General features: G+C 40.7%; 1 protein-coding gene across 2 annotated transcripts in view; it reads right to left on the reverse strand.

The window, feature by feature from the left end:
* sdk2a (sidekick cell adhesion molecule 2a) overlaps nucleotides 1-707 on the reverse strand; it is a 79,545-nt gene extending 78,838 nt beyond the window's left edge. For both annotated transcript variants that reach the window (XM_069148995.1, XM_069148994.1), the window contains exon 1: nucleotides 445-707. In XM_069148995.1, the coding sequence (XP_069005096.1) occupies nucleotides 445-601 (157 nt within the window). In that variant the 5' untranslated portion in view covers nucleotides 602-707. The remainder of the gene's footprint in view (nucleotides 1-444) is intronic.
* Nucleotides 708-18,367: the final 17,660 nt, after the last annotated feature.

The raw sequence follows: 18,367 nt of genomic DNA on the forward strand, positions 1-18,367 counted from the left end.
TTTTTATGATAAAGACTTTGTATTATCATGATTTAATTATTTCACATTGCTCACAATGACAAATGTACCGTTTCATTTAAACCAACCATTTGTCTCTAACAACGTACAGATTTGAAGAGGCAGACTGTTCTCCGTAAACGTTTGGAGCACAATGGAGTGTGTGGTGGAAATGAAACCGGCAATTTACACTCGTTGTTGTTTGAGGCAATTAATTTAACAAGTGACGAGTTTAATCTAATGTCTCTGTCAGTCTTCTGATTTGAGTTTGTTTAAAAGCATAGTTTTTAGCAGTTTTCCTTGTCTTCATTTATGTCTTGTTGCCTTTTTCTATTAACCAAATACCTTCATCTCCACCACAGACTTTATTGTGCGCTTCTTCCATCGACAACAGTGGGGTATTTGAAAAAAAAGAAAAAAAAAAAAAAAAAGAAATTTGAGTCTTACCTTGAGCCTGAGCGCTGAGGATGCAAGTCGTCAACAGCAGAATCCAACAGGAGACCGACACCTGTCCGACCTGTTCAGTCCGCCCAGCTCTGACCATGGTCCGCGGTGGTGCCGTCGAGCCTCCGGTGCGGATCCCACGTCTCCACGCTGGGAACATGTTGCTCGGTGGCCACGCACTCCCGGGTAAGAGTCCTGGCTGCTGCTGGTCCTGTGCGTCAGACTGCTCCTCACTGTTGATGAGGGTGAGTGACTAGGGGGTGGGGAGGGGGGGGGGGGAAGAGAGTGTGGAGAGACTCCGTCAGAGAGCACCAGGCATGCAGACAGACATGCGGTAGTATGGAAAGCCTGTGGACAAGTCCAGCATGAGCAAGGCGGAGTCAGTCCAATTGAATTTGCTCGGCTGTCAAGTGCGAGAGACGGAGTATTGACATCATCTTCTTACTGCTCCGAATAGCCTCCGAATGTATCACAGAGATGGGTGAACTCAAACATATGACGAGGCGCTGACTGCACACAGTCTCTAAGTTCATGACAGCCTTTTCCTGATTTAAGAAAAAAGATGAGAAATGTTGTTTATTTGTTCTCTAAACACTTCACTGCAACTATTCTTGCAGAAAGGCACTCTCCATGTCCGGTGGCCAGCAGTCAGGCTGCACTGTAACTCCCAGGTGTGTAAGGTATAGTGCAAATACACTCAACCACCATTCAGAGGTTAAAACAATTTCCTTATCCTTAAAATAAACTTCCCCTCTTGTGCTCTTGTGTTTGCTTCAAGGGTGGCCGCTGACTTTACATTGAAGTTGTTCTTTTTTATGAATTGACCATCACAGACTATAAGCAGTGCGCACAGCCCGAGTCAAGTAATCCCGAACCAAGTGCTCTGTACGCTATTGCCACCACGCGGCAGAAAGCGGTACGGACTCTACTCTTTGGACAGCTATGATTGATTGTTGACATATTAAAACCAAAAGCCTGGATTACAAAACTACCTGATGACAACTAAATCTTTCCAAATAGCTGTTTTTGTGTGTGTGTGTGTGTGTGTGTGTGTGTGTGTGTGTGTGTATGTGTGGTTTTTTTTTTACTGCCAAGGATAAAGAATTTAACTGGGTCACAGTCTAAAAAATGAGTGGTGTGAGTCCTGTTCTCTAAATCTATTTATTCTGCATCGCTCCCAGTTAAATGTGGCTGTGTGGTAAAACCAGAACAGAGAAACCATCACACAGAGAAGTAGCATAGTAAATTGCTTACACCTGACCAATTTAATGTGATTCGGGAATGAGTCTGAGACCAGGTAATGGCAGACTGTTACCGTCTTTGAATGCTCATCCCATCAAAATGCTTCCTCATCAGACAAAGGAATAAAGGCAAATTTGAGAGCGCAGTAATGGTAGGCACTTCTGAAAACAGAGGAGAGTACATATGGGCTGTGATACCAGCTTTGTTGTCCTTGCTCCTTTTGAACTTATTGAAAAATGCATGCAGAGCAAGGGAAGTTTCAGAGAGCTGTCACAATACATCTGTAGGTGTGCCATTAGGTGTGAGTTTTAAAGACCAGCAGTAATATTGACTAACAGGGAACATCCGAGGCGCCGTGAGCTAAGTAAAGCCTACCGCTGCTTTTCAAAGAGCCTGGCTGAAATGTAAACAGAGGTGGTACTCTCTGTCTGTGGGATGCTGCCTCACCTCCATCCTTTTTATGCTGTGCATTGAATAGCCTTGCTGTGAATCCGTTTCCCTGTCCTTTACTCCACAAATGTTAAACTTCCCCCTTTTCCCCTGTGTCTTACAAAGTCTTATTGTTACCAGGTCCTAATTTGGTGTCATCCATTGCTCCCTCCTTTTATTTCCCCTCTCCTCACCCTGCTGCCACCCCGTGCACCAACCCCCTCCTGATAATGATGTGCTGATTATGAGGCTCTTAGGCCAGCAGATTGCTCTCCAGTCTCATTCGCATGCAGTGGAAAATTGCTGCTGTCTTGGAGCCCCCACCCTGCTGTGTGTATCAGGCAGGTTGACATTAGCAAGCTGCCGGGAACAGTGCTCAGGCACGAGGGCAGGTGCTCTGTCTCCGTCTCTATAACTGTTCTGCAGCAGAGGAAACAGAGACTGCCTGATGCTACAAGCCACGCTGGGGGGGCACCACAGGCGGGTGTCAAACAATAAGGTATTGTGTAGCTGACATTTATACATACACATACTGAGAATAGCTACTTGTATTTGCCAGGTGAGTCACTGTGCATTACAGCATTACACACTGAACCTAGAAAACAAACTGATTTCTGCATCATCAAAATTGCCTCTTCTAATTTCTGAAGAAAATGTGTTTAATTAAAGTATTTCAGCTGTGACAAGTAAACTAAATGACAACTAACAGTCATTTCAAAAGAAAGAATATTAGATATTAATATCCAGTATCCATTTCTTGTCTCTTAAAAGAGGTACTCGATGATTACATCTTGGTCTCAATTACTAGAAATTCAAAGACTAAATTACTTGACTGACATTGACTGACACACTATGGGGAAAAAGTTGTGTAATAATAATAAAAAAAAAACATTCATTTTCAAACATTGGACAACCTTCTTTCAACTGCAAATTCTTTCTCTTTAACAACCCAGTCTGTGTTCATTTCTCATAACAGGCAGAAATGTTTCAATAATTTTTTGCAATCAAGTGTAATTTTCTTGTAGTGTAGCATTTAGTAAAACGTAACTTATGTAGAAAACCTTTTTTTCCCCTCAACTATCAGACTATTTAGATGTTCCAATATGTCCAAACGAGCAGATGTTTTTCGGGGTTACTGACAGTCAATTGGCAGGTTACTGGAGTTCACCATCAGAGGGACTGTAACTATAATGCACTCTCATATAACTCAATAACTACTTATTTTGGTCTGGGAGATGGGGACTGCACCATGGCCTTTTGAAATCTGTTCTCTTTCCATCAGCTCGCCTGATTTGAAATGGCTTGATTGGAATGAGGTTCATTTGAGATTGGCCCTGTGCTGCCTCGCTTATGTATGCAGGCATGATAGTGCAAAGGGAAACAAAGTGACCATGAAATAACAGTTTGCATCTGTGTGTGTGAGCAGTAAAGTTACCATGGTTTATCTGTTCTAAACAGAAAAACAGAACAGCCATTTGCTTCAGCTTTGTTCTTCTTTCTCTGTGTTCCTCTGTAGATGCTCGTGCCATCTGACACACATGTTGTCAGTGTTGATTTTGCAGTGTTGATGTGCTTTTCTTCGGGGAAAAAAACTTGTTTTCTCGCAAGTGCGAGCAAACTGTACACACACTGCACACCGCTGCTGCATCAGTCTTGACACTTCATCTACAGCACCTCACAGAGAAAATCAGATTTCTCCCCAGTAACAGATCATCTCAGCTCTTTCTTTGAGACAGTGGTAAAACTGCAAATTGAAACATGAAAAATACAACCAAACTTCTGCCACAAGATGCATAACTCTATCTAAGCAAAGACATCAGAGGATAGCATCATATTCTATGTCTTATATCTGCTTCGTCCACACAACAAAACCCAATTTGTGTGTCTTTGTGCAACTTCTGGTCTTGCAATTCTTTTAGGATTACGCCAACAACTTAAGCTGCTAAATAAAATTATTCTAAACAACATATACTAACCACAGCATACAGGGCATATGCAGATACATATAGTCAAGTTATCTTAAAAAAAAACAATACTGAATAGGTCTCAGAATATTAATAATATCAAAATATTATACTGTCATTACCCAAGGGACAACTCACTTAAGAATATTGCCTTGAATAACTGGCATAATTGGTTTCCTCCAGTCTCACTTTGATGTAAATAACATGACCAATTTTCCAGTCATTTTGCATTGATCCTCCACTGCAGATTTGTGCCTCAAGAAGCAGCTGGAAATTGAATGTTTTAAAATGAAGATGTGGAGTATGCATTTCATTCAAGTTGTCAGAGAAACTGCACTACCTGAAAGATGCAACATTATTGGGATTGATTCTGTGCCTTGCCGGTGGCAATTTCTGACCCCCATACATTGACAGAAATGAGCGTACAAAATGGTATACATACACATACATGTGCATTACATTTGATGGAATGCAGAGTCAAGCAGTTACATTATGACTTTGCACTGTGGCACTTGACAACACTATATCACTGTTTGCTTTCAAAACATTATTTTCATGAATCTGTTTCGCTTAACAATTTGACATTTGTTGAGTGACTGTTGTGTTCCATTTTATATTCATAACTATTTCACCTGCCTGTATCACTCTCTGTGACCTTCACCGCACTGATTTGTCAATTCATTGTTTCAGAATCCTCTCCAAGTCCTTGTGTAGAATGAAGGGCTTGCAAGAGAAAGCACTGCTGGTAGAGTTTGTGTTGCATGTCCTCTCTCTCACTTAGTCAGCTCCATGTGAACAGCTGATAATTTGAGAGCTGTAGCTCACAGCAGCTAATGAAGAACATTACCTTCTTTACATATGGTCATTGGGAGTGTGGAAATTGTGCTACTGTACATACACAGGGAAATAATCTATGTGCTGCAGAGTTATCAATTTTCTTACTAAGTAAATCAAATCCATGAATCAATCTAATAATGACAGCTCTCTTCTCCTTGCATAAGGAAAGCAGTTCATAAATCACTAACAGGTGGTATCACTGCAAACCAAATGAAGCTAAACTGTGACATAGAGAAGCCCTAGAAAGCATATTGATGATCATGTTTGACCAGTGGCTGGTAAAGGTCGTCTTTGTCATCTTCTTATTCAGACGTTGGAAGGTAATTAAAGCAGCTTTTTACATGTAGTGCAAAATAATGCTTGTTCCCACTCTTACCCAATTCTGCCTTTTGGCTGATCGCATCACGCTGTTAAATCCTTGAGCCCCTAAAACCCCGCCATGGTATATCATGGCATTATAAAATACCCTGGGCACACTAAAGATTAGGTGGGATGAATGGAGATATAGAAGCCAGAGGTCCCTTGCGATTTCACACTGGTTTTAGCATGTGAAATTCTTCCCTGTAGCGTTGGTAAGTCTGCGTGAATGAAGCTGTTGCAGCATACCTGTTCAACCCAACATCTAAACAGGGAAGAATCCATATTTTGGCTTTAATAACATTACAATGAGGGTCTCTGTGGGGCTGTGCCTGCTTCCTGGTGTTCATTACTGCCTGGCGTTGCTGCAGTTTGTCCGTAAGCAGTACAGGAGGCAGAGTGGCAACAGCCCCTTGAGTTTAACAAAGTGTAAAGAATTTGAAACCTGATGATTTCCAAAAAACAACACTTCTATATTCACAGCAAGCATGGGCAGAATTTTAAAAACATAAACAGCATGTCTGACCCAGCTGTGTCGATCCCACAGAGATGAAACTATTGTCTGCTCGGTCTGAATACATTAGCTGCATTTTCAACACAGTGAATTATGGGGCAGAATGCTTGTAATCAGATCAATGGGTTTGAATTATTACACTGTACAGATGCCATTAGACCACATTAGCAGGCTAAACTTTAGCCAATTGAATTGCCCAAGAAGCTCTGCTGTGACAGAGTGATTTATGTATTTTCAGGAGTTTGGCTGCAGTATAATGTAAATGAATGTTGTGGAGCTCTTGTGTTCCCATGTGAGTCGGGCATTGTTTTTGTCTGGAAAACACAAGACAAGGTGTGTGCTGAAAAATTTGTATTCAGTCTAAATGCTTCGCACCTTTCCTTCTTATTGTCAACACAATCGCAGTGTAAATAAAGAGTGACTCATCTTTATGGAGCTCCGCAGCAAGTTAGAGAACATGTCTTGATGTTTAGTTACATCGACTGTGCAGTGTCAGAGAAATTTACTCTCAGAGTGACTGACATAAATCACTATTTAGACATCAACAAATACGACATATGGCTTTGACATGCCAGCGATCAGTTAGTAATGACACAGAAGAGTCTCACAGATGTCTTGGAGGAGCATTAACTGACTGTCATTAGGAAATTACTCCCAATAGAGAGAAATTAAAACATTAGCAACTTGATCCCATTCTGTAAATGAGCCTTAAAAAATTGCTCCTTTGCATTTTTTTTTGAAAAGGTAATTGCCCGCAGAAGATTGGACAACCTGTTAACAGATTATTGATAGCATTTGTGGGATTTGCCATAAACTGACATATTGATTTTCATAAAGCAACAATAAAGTGAACTGTGAAGTAAATCCAACCATAACCCAGTTATAACAGCATCAAAGCTAATGAGATTTGATGGAGCTATTCAGGCTAAGGGTTTATATTCTTTGTGTAATTTCTTATTTTCAGTATTCAGCCCACGTCCTCCACTGTTTAACACCTGAGAGGTAAAGCCACACAAGGTTAACAAAGCAAGTCATCATTTTCATTAGAGAAGCCACTTGAGCTAATCATAGAGAGCTCTTGTGAAGTGATTATGTCAAAAACATAATTGGTGTCCTTGTGACGTCAAGATATCGTGTTTGAAATTAGACAGCTGCAGTAACTTCAGCAGACATAGTCTTATGATAGAGGTCACTTTTGTCATTAAGAGTATGGAGCCAAACCTTTTATCCTGGCACTGAATATGGCTGCTCCATAAATTTGATTCAGTGCCAACGGGCAATCATGTCCTTTAAGTCCATTAAACATTAACCACTGAGCAGGCCCATGGTTGTCTTTTTGACGACAGTCTTAGATTGAATAGACTGAGCGCATTCCAGGTTCACATATATTTCCCCCCTCGGGCAGTAAGAGAGGAGAGTTAGATATTATCTCCTGATGATGCAATAACCTCCATCAGTCCATACAGTCATCCAAACCTCCAGGAAGAATACCTGTGGGCTTCAGCAGCCTCAATAGTCTACAACGGATTGATTCTATTCCCAAAAGCAACGCTTTTATGTTTCAGCTTGGGGTTTACCTCTGCCAAGGGATCGCAGTCAAACACATCAGAAGCAGCTTTATCTTCATCATTTCTGATGTTTACCTTTCTTATATACACATTAAAAAGCCACCAACAATAAAAACATAATTAAAACTTAACTTTAGGATGCTGATGTCATCCCCAAGTAATTATAGTGAGATAAAAAATAATCAGCTCAATTAAAGTGTCGTTATTTTTTATAATATCAACATAAAAAAGTTAAAACTGCTCAGAAGTCCTATCGGACCTCCAAATCAGAGGCAGGTCTTCAGGTGGAAAAAACATAGTTCTGTAATCTTGGTGTGAGAGATTTGGCCTACATTCAGTCGGTCATGAGTGATTCTACCTTCTGATCCAACATTGTCCCCTGGCTTTCTCTGTCACAACAGAGCGATCTTCCTCGGGCGTATTTGCACACATACCACACTATGGCCAAAAAAAAAAAAAAAAAATGCTCTTTCTTCCCCTCCTTCTGATCTTCCAGTTTAAGAGAGCACGCAATGATGAAGACACTCTACTGGCTCCGAGAAAACTTTAGCTCCGGCCCCGTCAGCCATAACAACACACCCTGTCTGCAGCGACTCTCAGACGGTGAAGACAGTGGACAAATGCCAACTAGCTGCTCCTGGAGCTCTTTCCATCAGGCCGAGACAAGCATGACTAGTTGTGGCATGGACTGACCCAAACTGAGAGTAGCCTCCTTTGTGTTTGTGCTGACAGATGGCTAACAGGATGTGGGGGAATCAGGATGAAGTCCGTGGTTAGAATGCAGGTCACCAGTCGAGTAATAGAAGCTGAACACTGACGTTGTGAGTCAAATTTGGACTCAATGTGGATGTGGATGTGTGCCTTGAGGCCAAGCACCCACTGTCCTCTGTGCTTCTCTGTGTCACCTCATGACAATTCACCTTGAGCAGATGTGACTGCATACACACCACAGCCAAAAGGCCCTCTCTTTGCTTTTTGTCACCTCTGTCTGATCTTACAACCATTCCAGCATGCCTTCTAAGTTCAGGTGAGAAGTCTGACCTCCCGCTGCGTTGCAGACCATTCAGGGCATTTATGTTCTGCACACTCTTTTGTCCTACAAGGCAAATGACAACATTATTTTTTTTAGAAGTTGTTTGAACAAAGAGAAGCTGACTCAGAGCATCCCAGAAGGTTCAGTAGTATTTTTTCCAATTCTGGTGCAAAGAGGTATGTAATATTCTGCTCTCCTGCTAATTTGTGTTACCAGTGGTTTTCTGAAACCTTTTCAAAGAATCACTTCCAACTCATTGTGTATGCACAACTAAAGCAGGTCTTTGAATTTGTATACCCTACCACCACCAAAACCACCAAATATGAAATAAGCATTGTAATGACAGGAATTTTTAAGTAGACCTCCAACAACTATTTATACTAGTTTTTTTGTTTTCTTTCTCAGACACAGACCCACTGTTGCTCCTTTAACAAGTTTCAGTGTGCTTTCTTTTGCTTTCTGAACAATACTCTGTCTTTGCTGTGTTGTGTATCCGAATTCCAACCCAATGTGTTCTACACCTATCATAATCACCAGCACTGCTGCAGGAGTGAGAGCTGAACGCAGTCCCTGGACATTAACTTACAGGCTGCAGCCTCTGAACTGCATAAGAAATGGGGCCAACGATCAACCATAACAAAGTGGAGAGTGGAAGGCGGGAGGGAGGCTGAACTGGAAACTGTTCTTTTAAGGGTAAGATAGTCAGGTTGTTTCAGGTCCAGGATGGTTCACCACATTGCTTTTGGATCTCCCCCCGACATGCAGAAACAGAGGAGAAAATACACGATTCTCTGTCTTCTAGGTCAAAACATAATCTTTCCAATTATACAGACCAAGTCATTGAGTAAAAAGCTTGTCAAAGCTGCTGCAGTGTTTTGAGCTGATTCGTTGAAGGATTTGCATTACTAAACCTCTCACTTTAGACATCATTATGGGTCATTTAATTCAATGTCAAATGTCTTGGCTAAAATTCATTTTTCATTCACTTTTTGTGGCTCTGTTAGAGAAGATCAAAAACAAAAAAATAGGAATCAGGATGATTAATTATTTGACTGATATGGATATGGGCTCCGTTTTGTCGCTTTAGGCTTTTTAGTCGGAAATTAGCCAGAAATTAGCTTCCCCCCCTTTTTATAGTTTTCTTTCCTATATTTTCTTCTTTTGGACTGGCTTGTGTCTCATTCATTCCTCAGTTCTTTTCCACCTCTCTGTTGTTCCAATTTCCTGTTTCCCCCGTCTCCAATTTTCTTTCACATTCTCTGTTCAAATGTCAAGAAGCAGCTGCCAGTGCCTTGCCATTGCAGTCTGTGCTCATAAATCTGCGCTAATTCTCCACCTCTCTTCCATGGTGTATAAATCTTTTCACTCACGAGAGCACTGGTCCTTTTGATGAATGGGATGGAGAAAGAACTGGATGCCAAGCAAACTCCAGTCGAGCCCGTAGTCCTCAAAAATACAGACAAAACAGTATTAAAGTAAGCAGCAGAAAAGCTATCCATTAATTTGGGACTTCTTTATGACATTACATGCGGTGGAAAAGATTATTTTCTTTTTGGTTTGATCTTTCAAATATTTTTTTTAAATAATTTATATCATATTAATATTCATACAATAATAATAGGAAGAATGCAGTCCCTATAATGTGCATTATTTTATGAGTATTACTCTTTTAAGATTTAAAAAACACTCAAACTTCTCAGAAAAAAGTATCAAATAAAACCTTAACAGCCAAAAGTTTCAAGTAATTTATTCACACACAAAAAAAAGGTCATGTTCTGATTATTGGGTTCCTCAGTGAAACACTGATGGTAGTGTACAAAGTCACGAGCAAAGGTTGAGGCTTGACTAAGCACAACACTGGATCATCTATTTGCCATAACAACACATGAGTCAGCGCCAGCTCAGTACAGAGGACTAGTTTGTTACCTCCCAAGTGCATTTGTGAGTGGGCGTAGTGCTGATGCAAAGGGAATTAGGATTTACGCAGCCATGAGCTAACAAACAGTTGTTATTTTGTGCTTCATTAATACCAGCTGCTTGAGTAGGCTCACTTGATCTACATGTCAACACACATTATCGAGTCAATCATGCAGCTTGACTACTGGCAGAGAAACCAATCATAACTGATCTCCTTGCCTCACCGTGGGCAAGAAAGAGAAAGAAACACCGGTCCGGCTTGTCAAGTGCCAGAAACACTCCTTCAAAGAGACATCTCGATGACACAGTCCCCTGGCACACTCTGGGCATTTGTCCATCACTTTGAGCAATAAATGAAAGTGCGACAGATGACATCAGTCATTATGAAAAGGTTGTCATGGCACCTCTTCATTGCAGCGCTCAATATCAAGTCCACCTGATACTTCGCAGGTGATGATGGAAATGCTGTATTCAGTCCCCAGCTGGCAAAGGGGGGAAGTTGATGTCTGAACTCAACTGTTAAGTGACACATTAAGACTCTGTATGCTTAGAGAGATACAACACAGTCTTAAACATTTGAATTCATAATACTGTATTGATAGCCATATAGTTTATTCATCAACATTATTGATCAATACAGTTACAGTCAATATCAGCAACTGCAATTAGTTCTTAAAAGAATCCAAATCATTAATGTCACATTTTATAGCAGCAATGTCAGAAAATGTGTTACCTGAGAGTAGGAGGGCAGCAATATACCACAGTAAAGTTTACAGTGAAGAAATATCTGACTCCTGAGATGGTATAAATTGATGACCTATGTGCACAGGCACCTCTGTGGACCCAGTGTGCCAGTCTAAATCAGGATAGCCAAACAGAATGAGCCTTTTTTTTTTTTTTTTTTCATATCAGTGCTGCTGGAGTAACCACTGGCCCAAAGGTCTCCCACAACTCCAGATGGCCAGATGGTCTGTCCTTGAGTGGCCACAGACTAAAAGTTAAAGAAGCACGCTTCTGAAAAAGCTGTTCGCTCATTAGACATGCTGGAGGTTTTGTTTGGAGAAGTGAATAAAAACTGACCTCCTCTGCTCCACAACTGCTTCCAAAAAGTACCTTTAGTAGTGGCTTAGTCGTGCTTTCAGCCAAACACTAATTTTGGTAATGACAATGGTAACATGCTGATGTTCACCATCATTAGAATGCTAACATTTGCTTATTAGCAGCAAACACAGCTGAGGCTGATGGGAAAGTCATTAGTTCTGCAGATGTTTGGTCATAACCCAGCACCAGACAGGCTGACAGCAGCAGCCATTTCACCAAATGCCCCAAAACAGCATTAGGTTCATGTGACACAGCCATCTCGTGGCCACAGAACCTTTCCATGATTAGCCTGCTATTTGTTTCCTACATTCAATATTGGTTTCTTACGAACAAAACCACTCCCTAACCTTAACCAAAGTAGTTATGATTGAAGTCATGATGGTGAAAGTCCCCTAACTTTAAAGAAGTAGTAATTTTAACCCATACCATGATGTTTTTCTAAAACTAACCAAAGCTGGCACCACACAGGAAGATAACTGGGGCGATTCAAGGCTCATCCGGTGGTGTGAGGGGGTTACAGACATGATCATAAAAATCATAATTATCAAACATGTTTTATATTTACGACATGAAATATTGTAATGTGAAAGGAACAGCAAGGGGAAATTGAAAAGAAACCTGAAACAGCCAATGAAAGCGAGCAGAGCACGAAGCGTCACCATTTCCACAAGCCTGGAGCAGACCAGTATCAATATAGATCAGAAAATGTCTAAAAATGACTACATATGTAATGATCACAGGTTTCACTCTCCCTTCCACCTGTATCAATAACAGTAACGTCAGCCGGTAGCATTAGCTTGAGCCCTGTTTGAGAGCAACAATACCACTTTATTTCTAACTCACCTCCAGCTCAAGTTTAGTTTTTCCTATTTTGTTTTTTGGTGCAGAAAAGAGCAACACAAGTGCAAAGAGCTGATGAATATGTTTGTGTTGCTCTGAAGTTTTATAATTCAAGTTTCTTTAAGATGTCGAGTCCCCAGAATCACCTCTCTTAAATCATTTAGTATAAATGCCAACTGTGTGGTCCTGCTTCTTGACAAAATCATCTGGTGCATGCTTTCTCATGATTAAGTATATGCCTCACCTCACTAAACCTTAAATATGTTACATTGTATTGAGAAGGAACTGACCTGCTGATGGGGATGTCAGATGAAAAAAATGGTTTGTGTGTGTCATTTGAGGGGCACATACACAATTTTTTTTAAACCGGGAGGACTTATTGAAAATATTTGAAAAAGCTAAAGGATTGAGCAAAAAATGATAATAAATACAGTTCATTATAAGGAGTGCATGAATGTATTTACCACATTTTGAAACATCCATCTGAAATTTCAGGAAAATGAAAAATCTCAACTCCCTCATTTGGCAACCATGAATATAATACATTATGTTTTAATCCATCTGTGTTGAGATATTTTACTGAACAAATGAAAACGTTCACGTGCTGAAAACCACCACCTGACTCAATAGAATTTTCCCAGACACCATGGATATGTGTAAGAAAATGACCTACCAAAGATGCTCCCTGCTAACATCTTTTTCCTCAATTCACCTTTTTTTTTTTTTTTCTTTCTTTTTTCTGTCATCACTGAATGTGTCATGCTACTTACCAATTAGATCTTCCTTTCCACCCAGTTGATATGAGGAATGTGGAGACGCGGGGTGCTAGAGAGGAGACCATGGGGGTTGGGGTGGAGGGAACTTGGGGTAAAATATGAGTGTCTTACCAATCCCGATGAAATGCTGGAGTCGCCTGTGCCCTCCCCACCACTATAACTCACACAGCGCTGCTACACCTTCTGTGACAGGTTCAGTAAATCTCTCACCGTTTTTACTGTTTAAACTCTCTTACTCATTGCTTAATTTGAGCCATCCTCCCGAGTCAGGTGGCAGAAGCAGATTGTAAACACCGTGCCAAGTGCCATTACGGCTTGTTCTGAAGGGATGGAGCTCAGTTACTTCATACATACATGAATATACTACATTCATGCAACTAAATGTGTTGACAAGTTTGTGCGATGTGTGACGTGCATGTTTAAGTCGGTGTCTGCGAGTAAGGAAGGTATCAGCAGCAGTAATCTAATTATCCTGACACTAAGTGAAGTGCACTGAGGGATTATGTAGGTTAAGTACTGCATTCCATTAGTGGTCTGACACGTATCACCCCTATCAATTCATTATCTATAATTATCCTGATATCAGTTCAAAAGACCAACCCGTTGTACGAGAATGTGAGAACCCCAAACTGTGCTGTACTTTCGGTGCTTTGATGCTTGAATCCCTGAAATAGCCTCATTTCCACACTCACAACAATTCACTAACAGCATGCACTGCAGCAGGAGGAGATGGGGATTAAGCTGAATTGTCACTGGGGTTTGTATCTGTGCATGATCCGGGTATGAAAGTCAGCACGAGTGGGAGGGTTAAAAAAAATGTTTAAGTCACCCTCGGGTGCAGAGGGGTCTACTTAGCACATGAATAATGTAATGAAATAGCTGGTGATTTATTCTACAGTAAACACCCTTTTGACAATGTTTTCAGATAGTGAGTGTTTGTAGGTGGTTATGTGTTTTGACACCTCAATGCACACCGGCATCTGGATGTCGCCATCTGAGTGGATGTGGAAGTGTGAACCTGCGAGGTGTTGGTTGAGCACATCACAGGTGATGGCCGTGTGTGGGTTTGCTGTCCTCCATCATTCCACCTCTCCTGCCCGTCCACGAATTTCACGGCTGTTTCATGTCATTCATTAATGGATGCCCCAGGGCCAACAATAGCTCACTACGGCCTTTTATTACTGTCACTTCAATCTCAGAGCCGTCAAGGTCAAATCTACTTCACTGTCTTTCACCTGTCACACTCAGCCCGCTGACATTTGTATTACAAGGAACAAGAAGCAATGCGTGCATGTCTAAAAAAAGAAGGAGAGGGTGAAAGAGAGAAAGAGACAGAATGACAGAGAGATGAAGGAAGGAAAATAATAAAACGTCAGGAGAGCTGCCATGTGAACAGATGTAGTCTGTTCTCTGTCCTTGATTAACCGTGATGAGTGTAGCTCCTATGAGGATACAACATGTAAGTAAAAATATAAAGGCAATCTGTTTCCTAGAGAGCATTTTTAATCACAGGATCATTGCTTTTTTGGCGAGAAGTGATTAGTTTTCAAAGACAGTTGAGGACTTCATACAATTAAATGTTGCCACATACTGAAAGAGAGTTAGGCATTCTAACTCCTATGGTACATTGTCAATTGTACTGTTGTGTACACACACACACACACACACACACACACACACACACACACACACACACACACACACACACACATATATATATATATATACACACACATATACATATATACACAACAGACACAGTCCCAAAACGTGTTTATCGCACCATGTATTATGCAACACAATTTAACAGCAACAAAACCCGCAACCTCTGAAGTCACCAAGAAGTTGATTCATCTCCTTCCCACATGGCTGTTATACTAAACCTGTGTAACTACAACACAGAACATGGTGATCCTAGTTTTCTTCCAATAATCTAAACTACGTCTGTTTGAGGTGTGCTGGGCAAAACACTTGTTTTTCCCTGCGACACATGCTGTTAACACATTTCTAATTGTTGTTTCTAGGCATTCGTGTAAGTTCGCCGGCCTGTACGCACCACATGATAGCACAGATTATTTGGTTGGCTGTTTTGACATTTAACGTGATTGGCTCTTGACTGATTGCTGTAATGATCATCAGGTGTTATCAGTGGGACATTAAGGTGTTTGTTTTGCATGCTTGCAAAGCCCTGCTTTGTCATCAATCTTAAGTGTGCAAAGTAAGTGCTCTCATATTATGACATCTTTCGCTTTCAGTTTCAGATCTTTTACTATGCATATGAGTATCATTAATATAGGACATGTATAAAACATCTTACTGAGTAAAACTGAATTTGTTTAAAATTGTTACAAACATTTTGCTTTTTATTAATATATTTTGCTTTTTCACCACTCTTCGAGGGCCAGTGCTTTATATGTAATGAAATAATTGTCCCATAATTTGTGCTGCGTTCCCCATTATCCTTGCTTATCACAATTTCTATCTTGCAGGCCCCGTGACAAGTACGCCTGAGAAAGTGCTTCTGTATTTCATGCTTATATCAGAAAAATGCTTCTTTATGGTTATGAACATTTTGGGTAGGCCAGAACAAAGAATAACTCTGTTTGTAGTGCCATTTTAGGTTGTAACACTGTTTTTAAGGGTTAGATTTATTCTCTGAATTGCTGTTCAGGCTGACTTAATCCTTTGTCTCATGAATTTCAGGGATGATGGAGCAGATCGGAGTAAGGCCTCAGGGCCAAAGTATGACATCAAGCATTTTTTTCTAAAAGTTGGTCAAAGTGTTCACAGAAAACATCAGCAAATATTACATGTGGTGAGAAGTTTGGACGTATCTCCAGATAGCAGGAAAGTAGTACAATGTTCAGGACAGGCTGACAGCCAATTATCAGCATTTTTTTCCTCAACAGAATTCCTTTTGTATATACATCCTCGATGCCAATTCCGGACCAGAAAATACAACAATTTTTCCAGACAGTGATTTCCTCGAATATCTCATCGCCTGGTGTCTCTGTGTGTTTTTAGCAGGCAGGCAGGCGCTCCCATGGGGTTACAGTCTTGCAAGCCTTGCAACTCTTGCCTACAAAGTAAGGAGGAATGCAGACTGGCTGGTTGCAGCCTCTGTATGTGTAAGGAGTGGAGATATTGCTCTGACCACTGCTGTGACATCTGCTGCCAGATGTGTGTGGATGTGTGCTCTGGCTTGTGTATAGGAGAATGCAGCTACACCTTCTGTACTCTCTGCCTCAGCGTGGCGCGGAGCTGTGTCTTACTTTTTACCACCCGACAAACTGCAACATCGGAGGAACACCGTAGGTCTAATAGTGATAATGCAGCTACTGTATTATACCTATTGCCTTTTTTACTTTAGCTATTTCAATTCTAGCTGAATGTTTTTTTTTTTTATCTGTTTTAGAGGCTGTGAGAGATCCAGAACAGCACGTCTAGTGAGCATCTGACGAACATGTGACCAGACCCAAAAGATGCCTTGAAAGAACCGACAGCTACACCAGGTAAATTTAATTTAGCTACACAGTATTTGTTTAGTTTGCTCCATAGTCTTGGCATGTGCTGTGGGATTTTAATGGAACCGGGTCCTTTCTTTCATGAAACAAGAGATGAATGGCAATTTCAACTGCACTCGCATTAAATGAGAACATTTTTCATTTGAACTATTTAATCCACGCTGACCTCTAAAATTCCAACCAAGCTTACAGTGGAACAGATCCAGCCATTTGTATTGTTCACATCCAAGTGCATTTCAGCGATAGTATAAGTGCACTCCATTGGTAAAGAGCTCTTTGATCCCAAGACATGCTGACGACAGCAAAAGTCTCATAATGCATTTAACTACAAACAATAATCACCCTCTTACTTACAGCGATTTAAAGGGGCCTGCATATGAAAGTTGTTTACAGTTATCATGAGTAAGTGGTGAGGCAACATCTCGGGCAGATGTCAGGTATTTGCCTGAGAAAGACCTGTACAGTAGATGGTTGAAGCGTTGCCAAAAATGGTAAAGGGGAGCTCGAATTCAGTGTGATGGTAGTCGTTGCAGTTTGATCATTTTTTTTGTATCTGTCAGTTATCTCACTGAGGTTTTGTGGATGTCCACAAAAAAACCCCTCTGTTTCATGTCCTAATATGCTTGCCAAAAGAAAATAAAGCTGTTTTTGTTCTGTCTTGGATGGCCGGTGTAGTGCTTACATGCATATATGCACTGAACATGTTCTTTTGAGACTGTCCTCCTAAATGACTACACAGGTCTTTTGTGCAAGCAGCTTATTATGACTCATCGATAAGTATTAAAGTCGAGCAACCTCTAGTGGTTATGAGACAATCTGATGTCCCAGAGAAGTAAAAAGGTTAGATGAGTTTTAATTTGTTAGTGAGGGGGCGGATGGTTTGGTAAAACAACAGATTTGGGTGAAGGAGACCGCTGTTCGCTTCCTGTTTCCAACCACAACTTGGGACAATGTTTACTGTTGCCCTGACAACAAAGGTTGCTTAAAGTTTAAGGAAGAAGTGACTTTAACAAACAACACCGTTCAAGTCATTATTTTAACCTAAACAGTTGACTTTTCCGAACAGTCTTTTTTTGTGCCTAAACCTAACCAGGGGCGCTGATTTAGGAAAGACTCCTGTGGAGCATATGTGAGGGTGGAAAACAAATAATCTGTATAGTTGTGAGGTGAGGCAGACTTGTTGATTTTTCCCTGACAATGAACCTTATCATTGAAAATGGGTGGAATACAAATGCCGGTGGAAAAAGTAGATATGCTTTCTTTGCTGGTTCCACAGTGAAATATATATATACATATATATATATATATATATATATAAATTAGCTTGATGTCTCAAAATGAGATTGTTGTATTTACAACATTGAGGCAGTGATGTACTACGTTTTGTCATGATGTGTAAACACTCCTCTGTCTAACATAGAGCTGTCATGCTCTATAATTACAACACATTTCCAAAGAAACGAAGAGACAGAAGGACAGTCGTAATGTTATATGAAGGTTGATGCGCTGGGACAATAAGCTCAGACAACAGGCATGAGTCAAGGCTTAGCTGTAGGCTTACACCGTAGGTGCATCAGTATAAATAGTTTTGAGTCACCAAATGTAAAAAGGGTAGTTTGGAAATACATGGAGCTTTGTGAGAGAAGAAAAACACCCATGTTCCGAGTACAATAAGTGTATTTTGGGAAGAGGCAAGCTGTGAGTGAGGACAACTGGGGTTCAGAGACAGGAATTGTCTTGACCAGAAACAGAGAGGCAAAATGGACATCTATCAGATTTCTGAAAGTGATGGTCTGGGAAGTTTCTGCTTTAATTTAGAAAAAA

Source organism: Embiotoca jacksoni, unplaced genomic scaffold (assembly GCF_022577435.1).
Source record: "Embiotoca jacksoni isolate LCO1_2020_lvr unplaced genomic scaffold, fEmbJac1.0.p SCAF_15, whole genome shotgun sequence".
NCBI classification, from domain to species: domain Eukaryota; kingdom Metazoa; phylum Chordata; class Actinopteri; family Embiotocidae; genus Embiotoca; species Embiotoca jacksoni.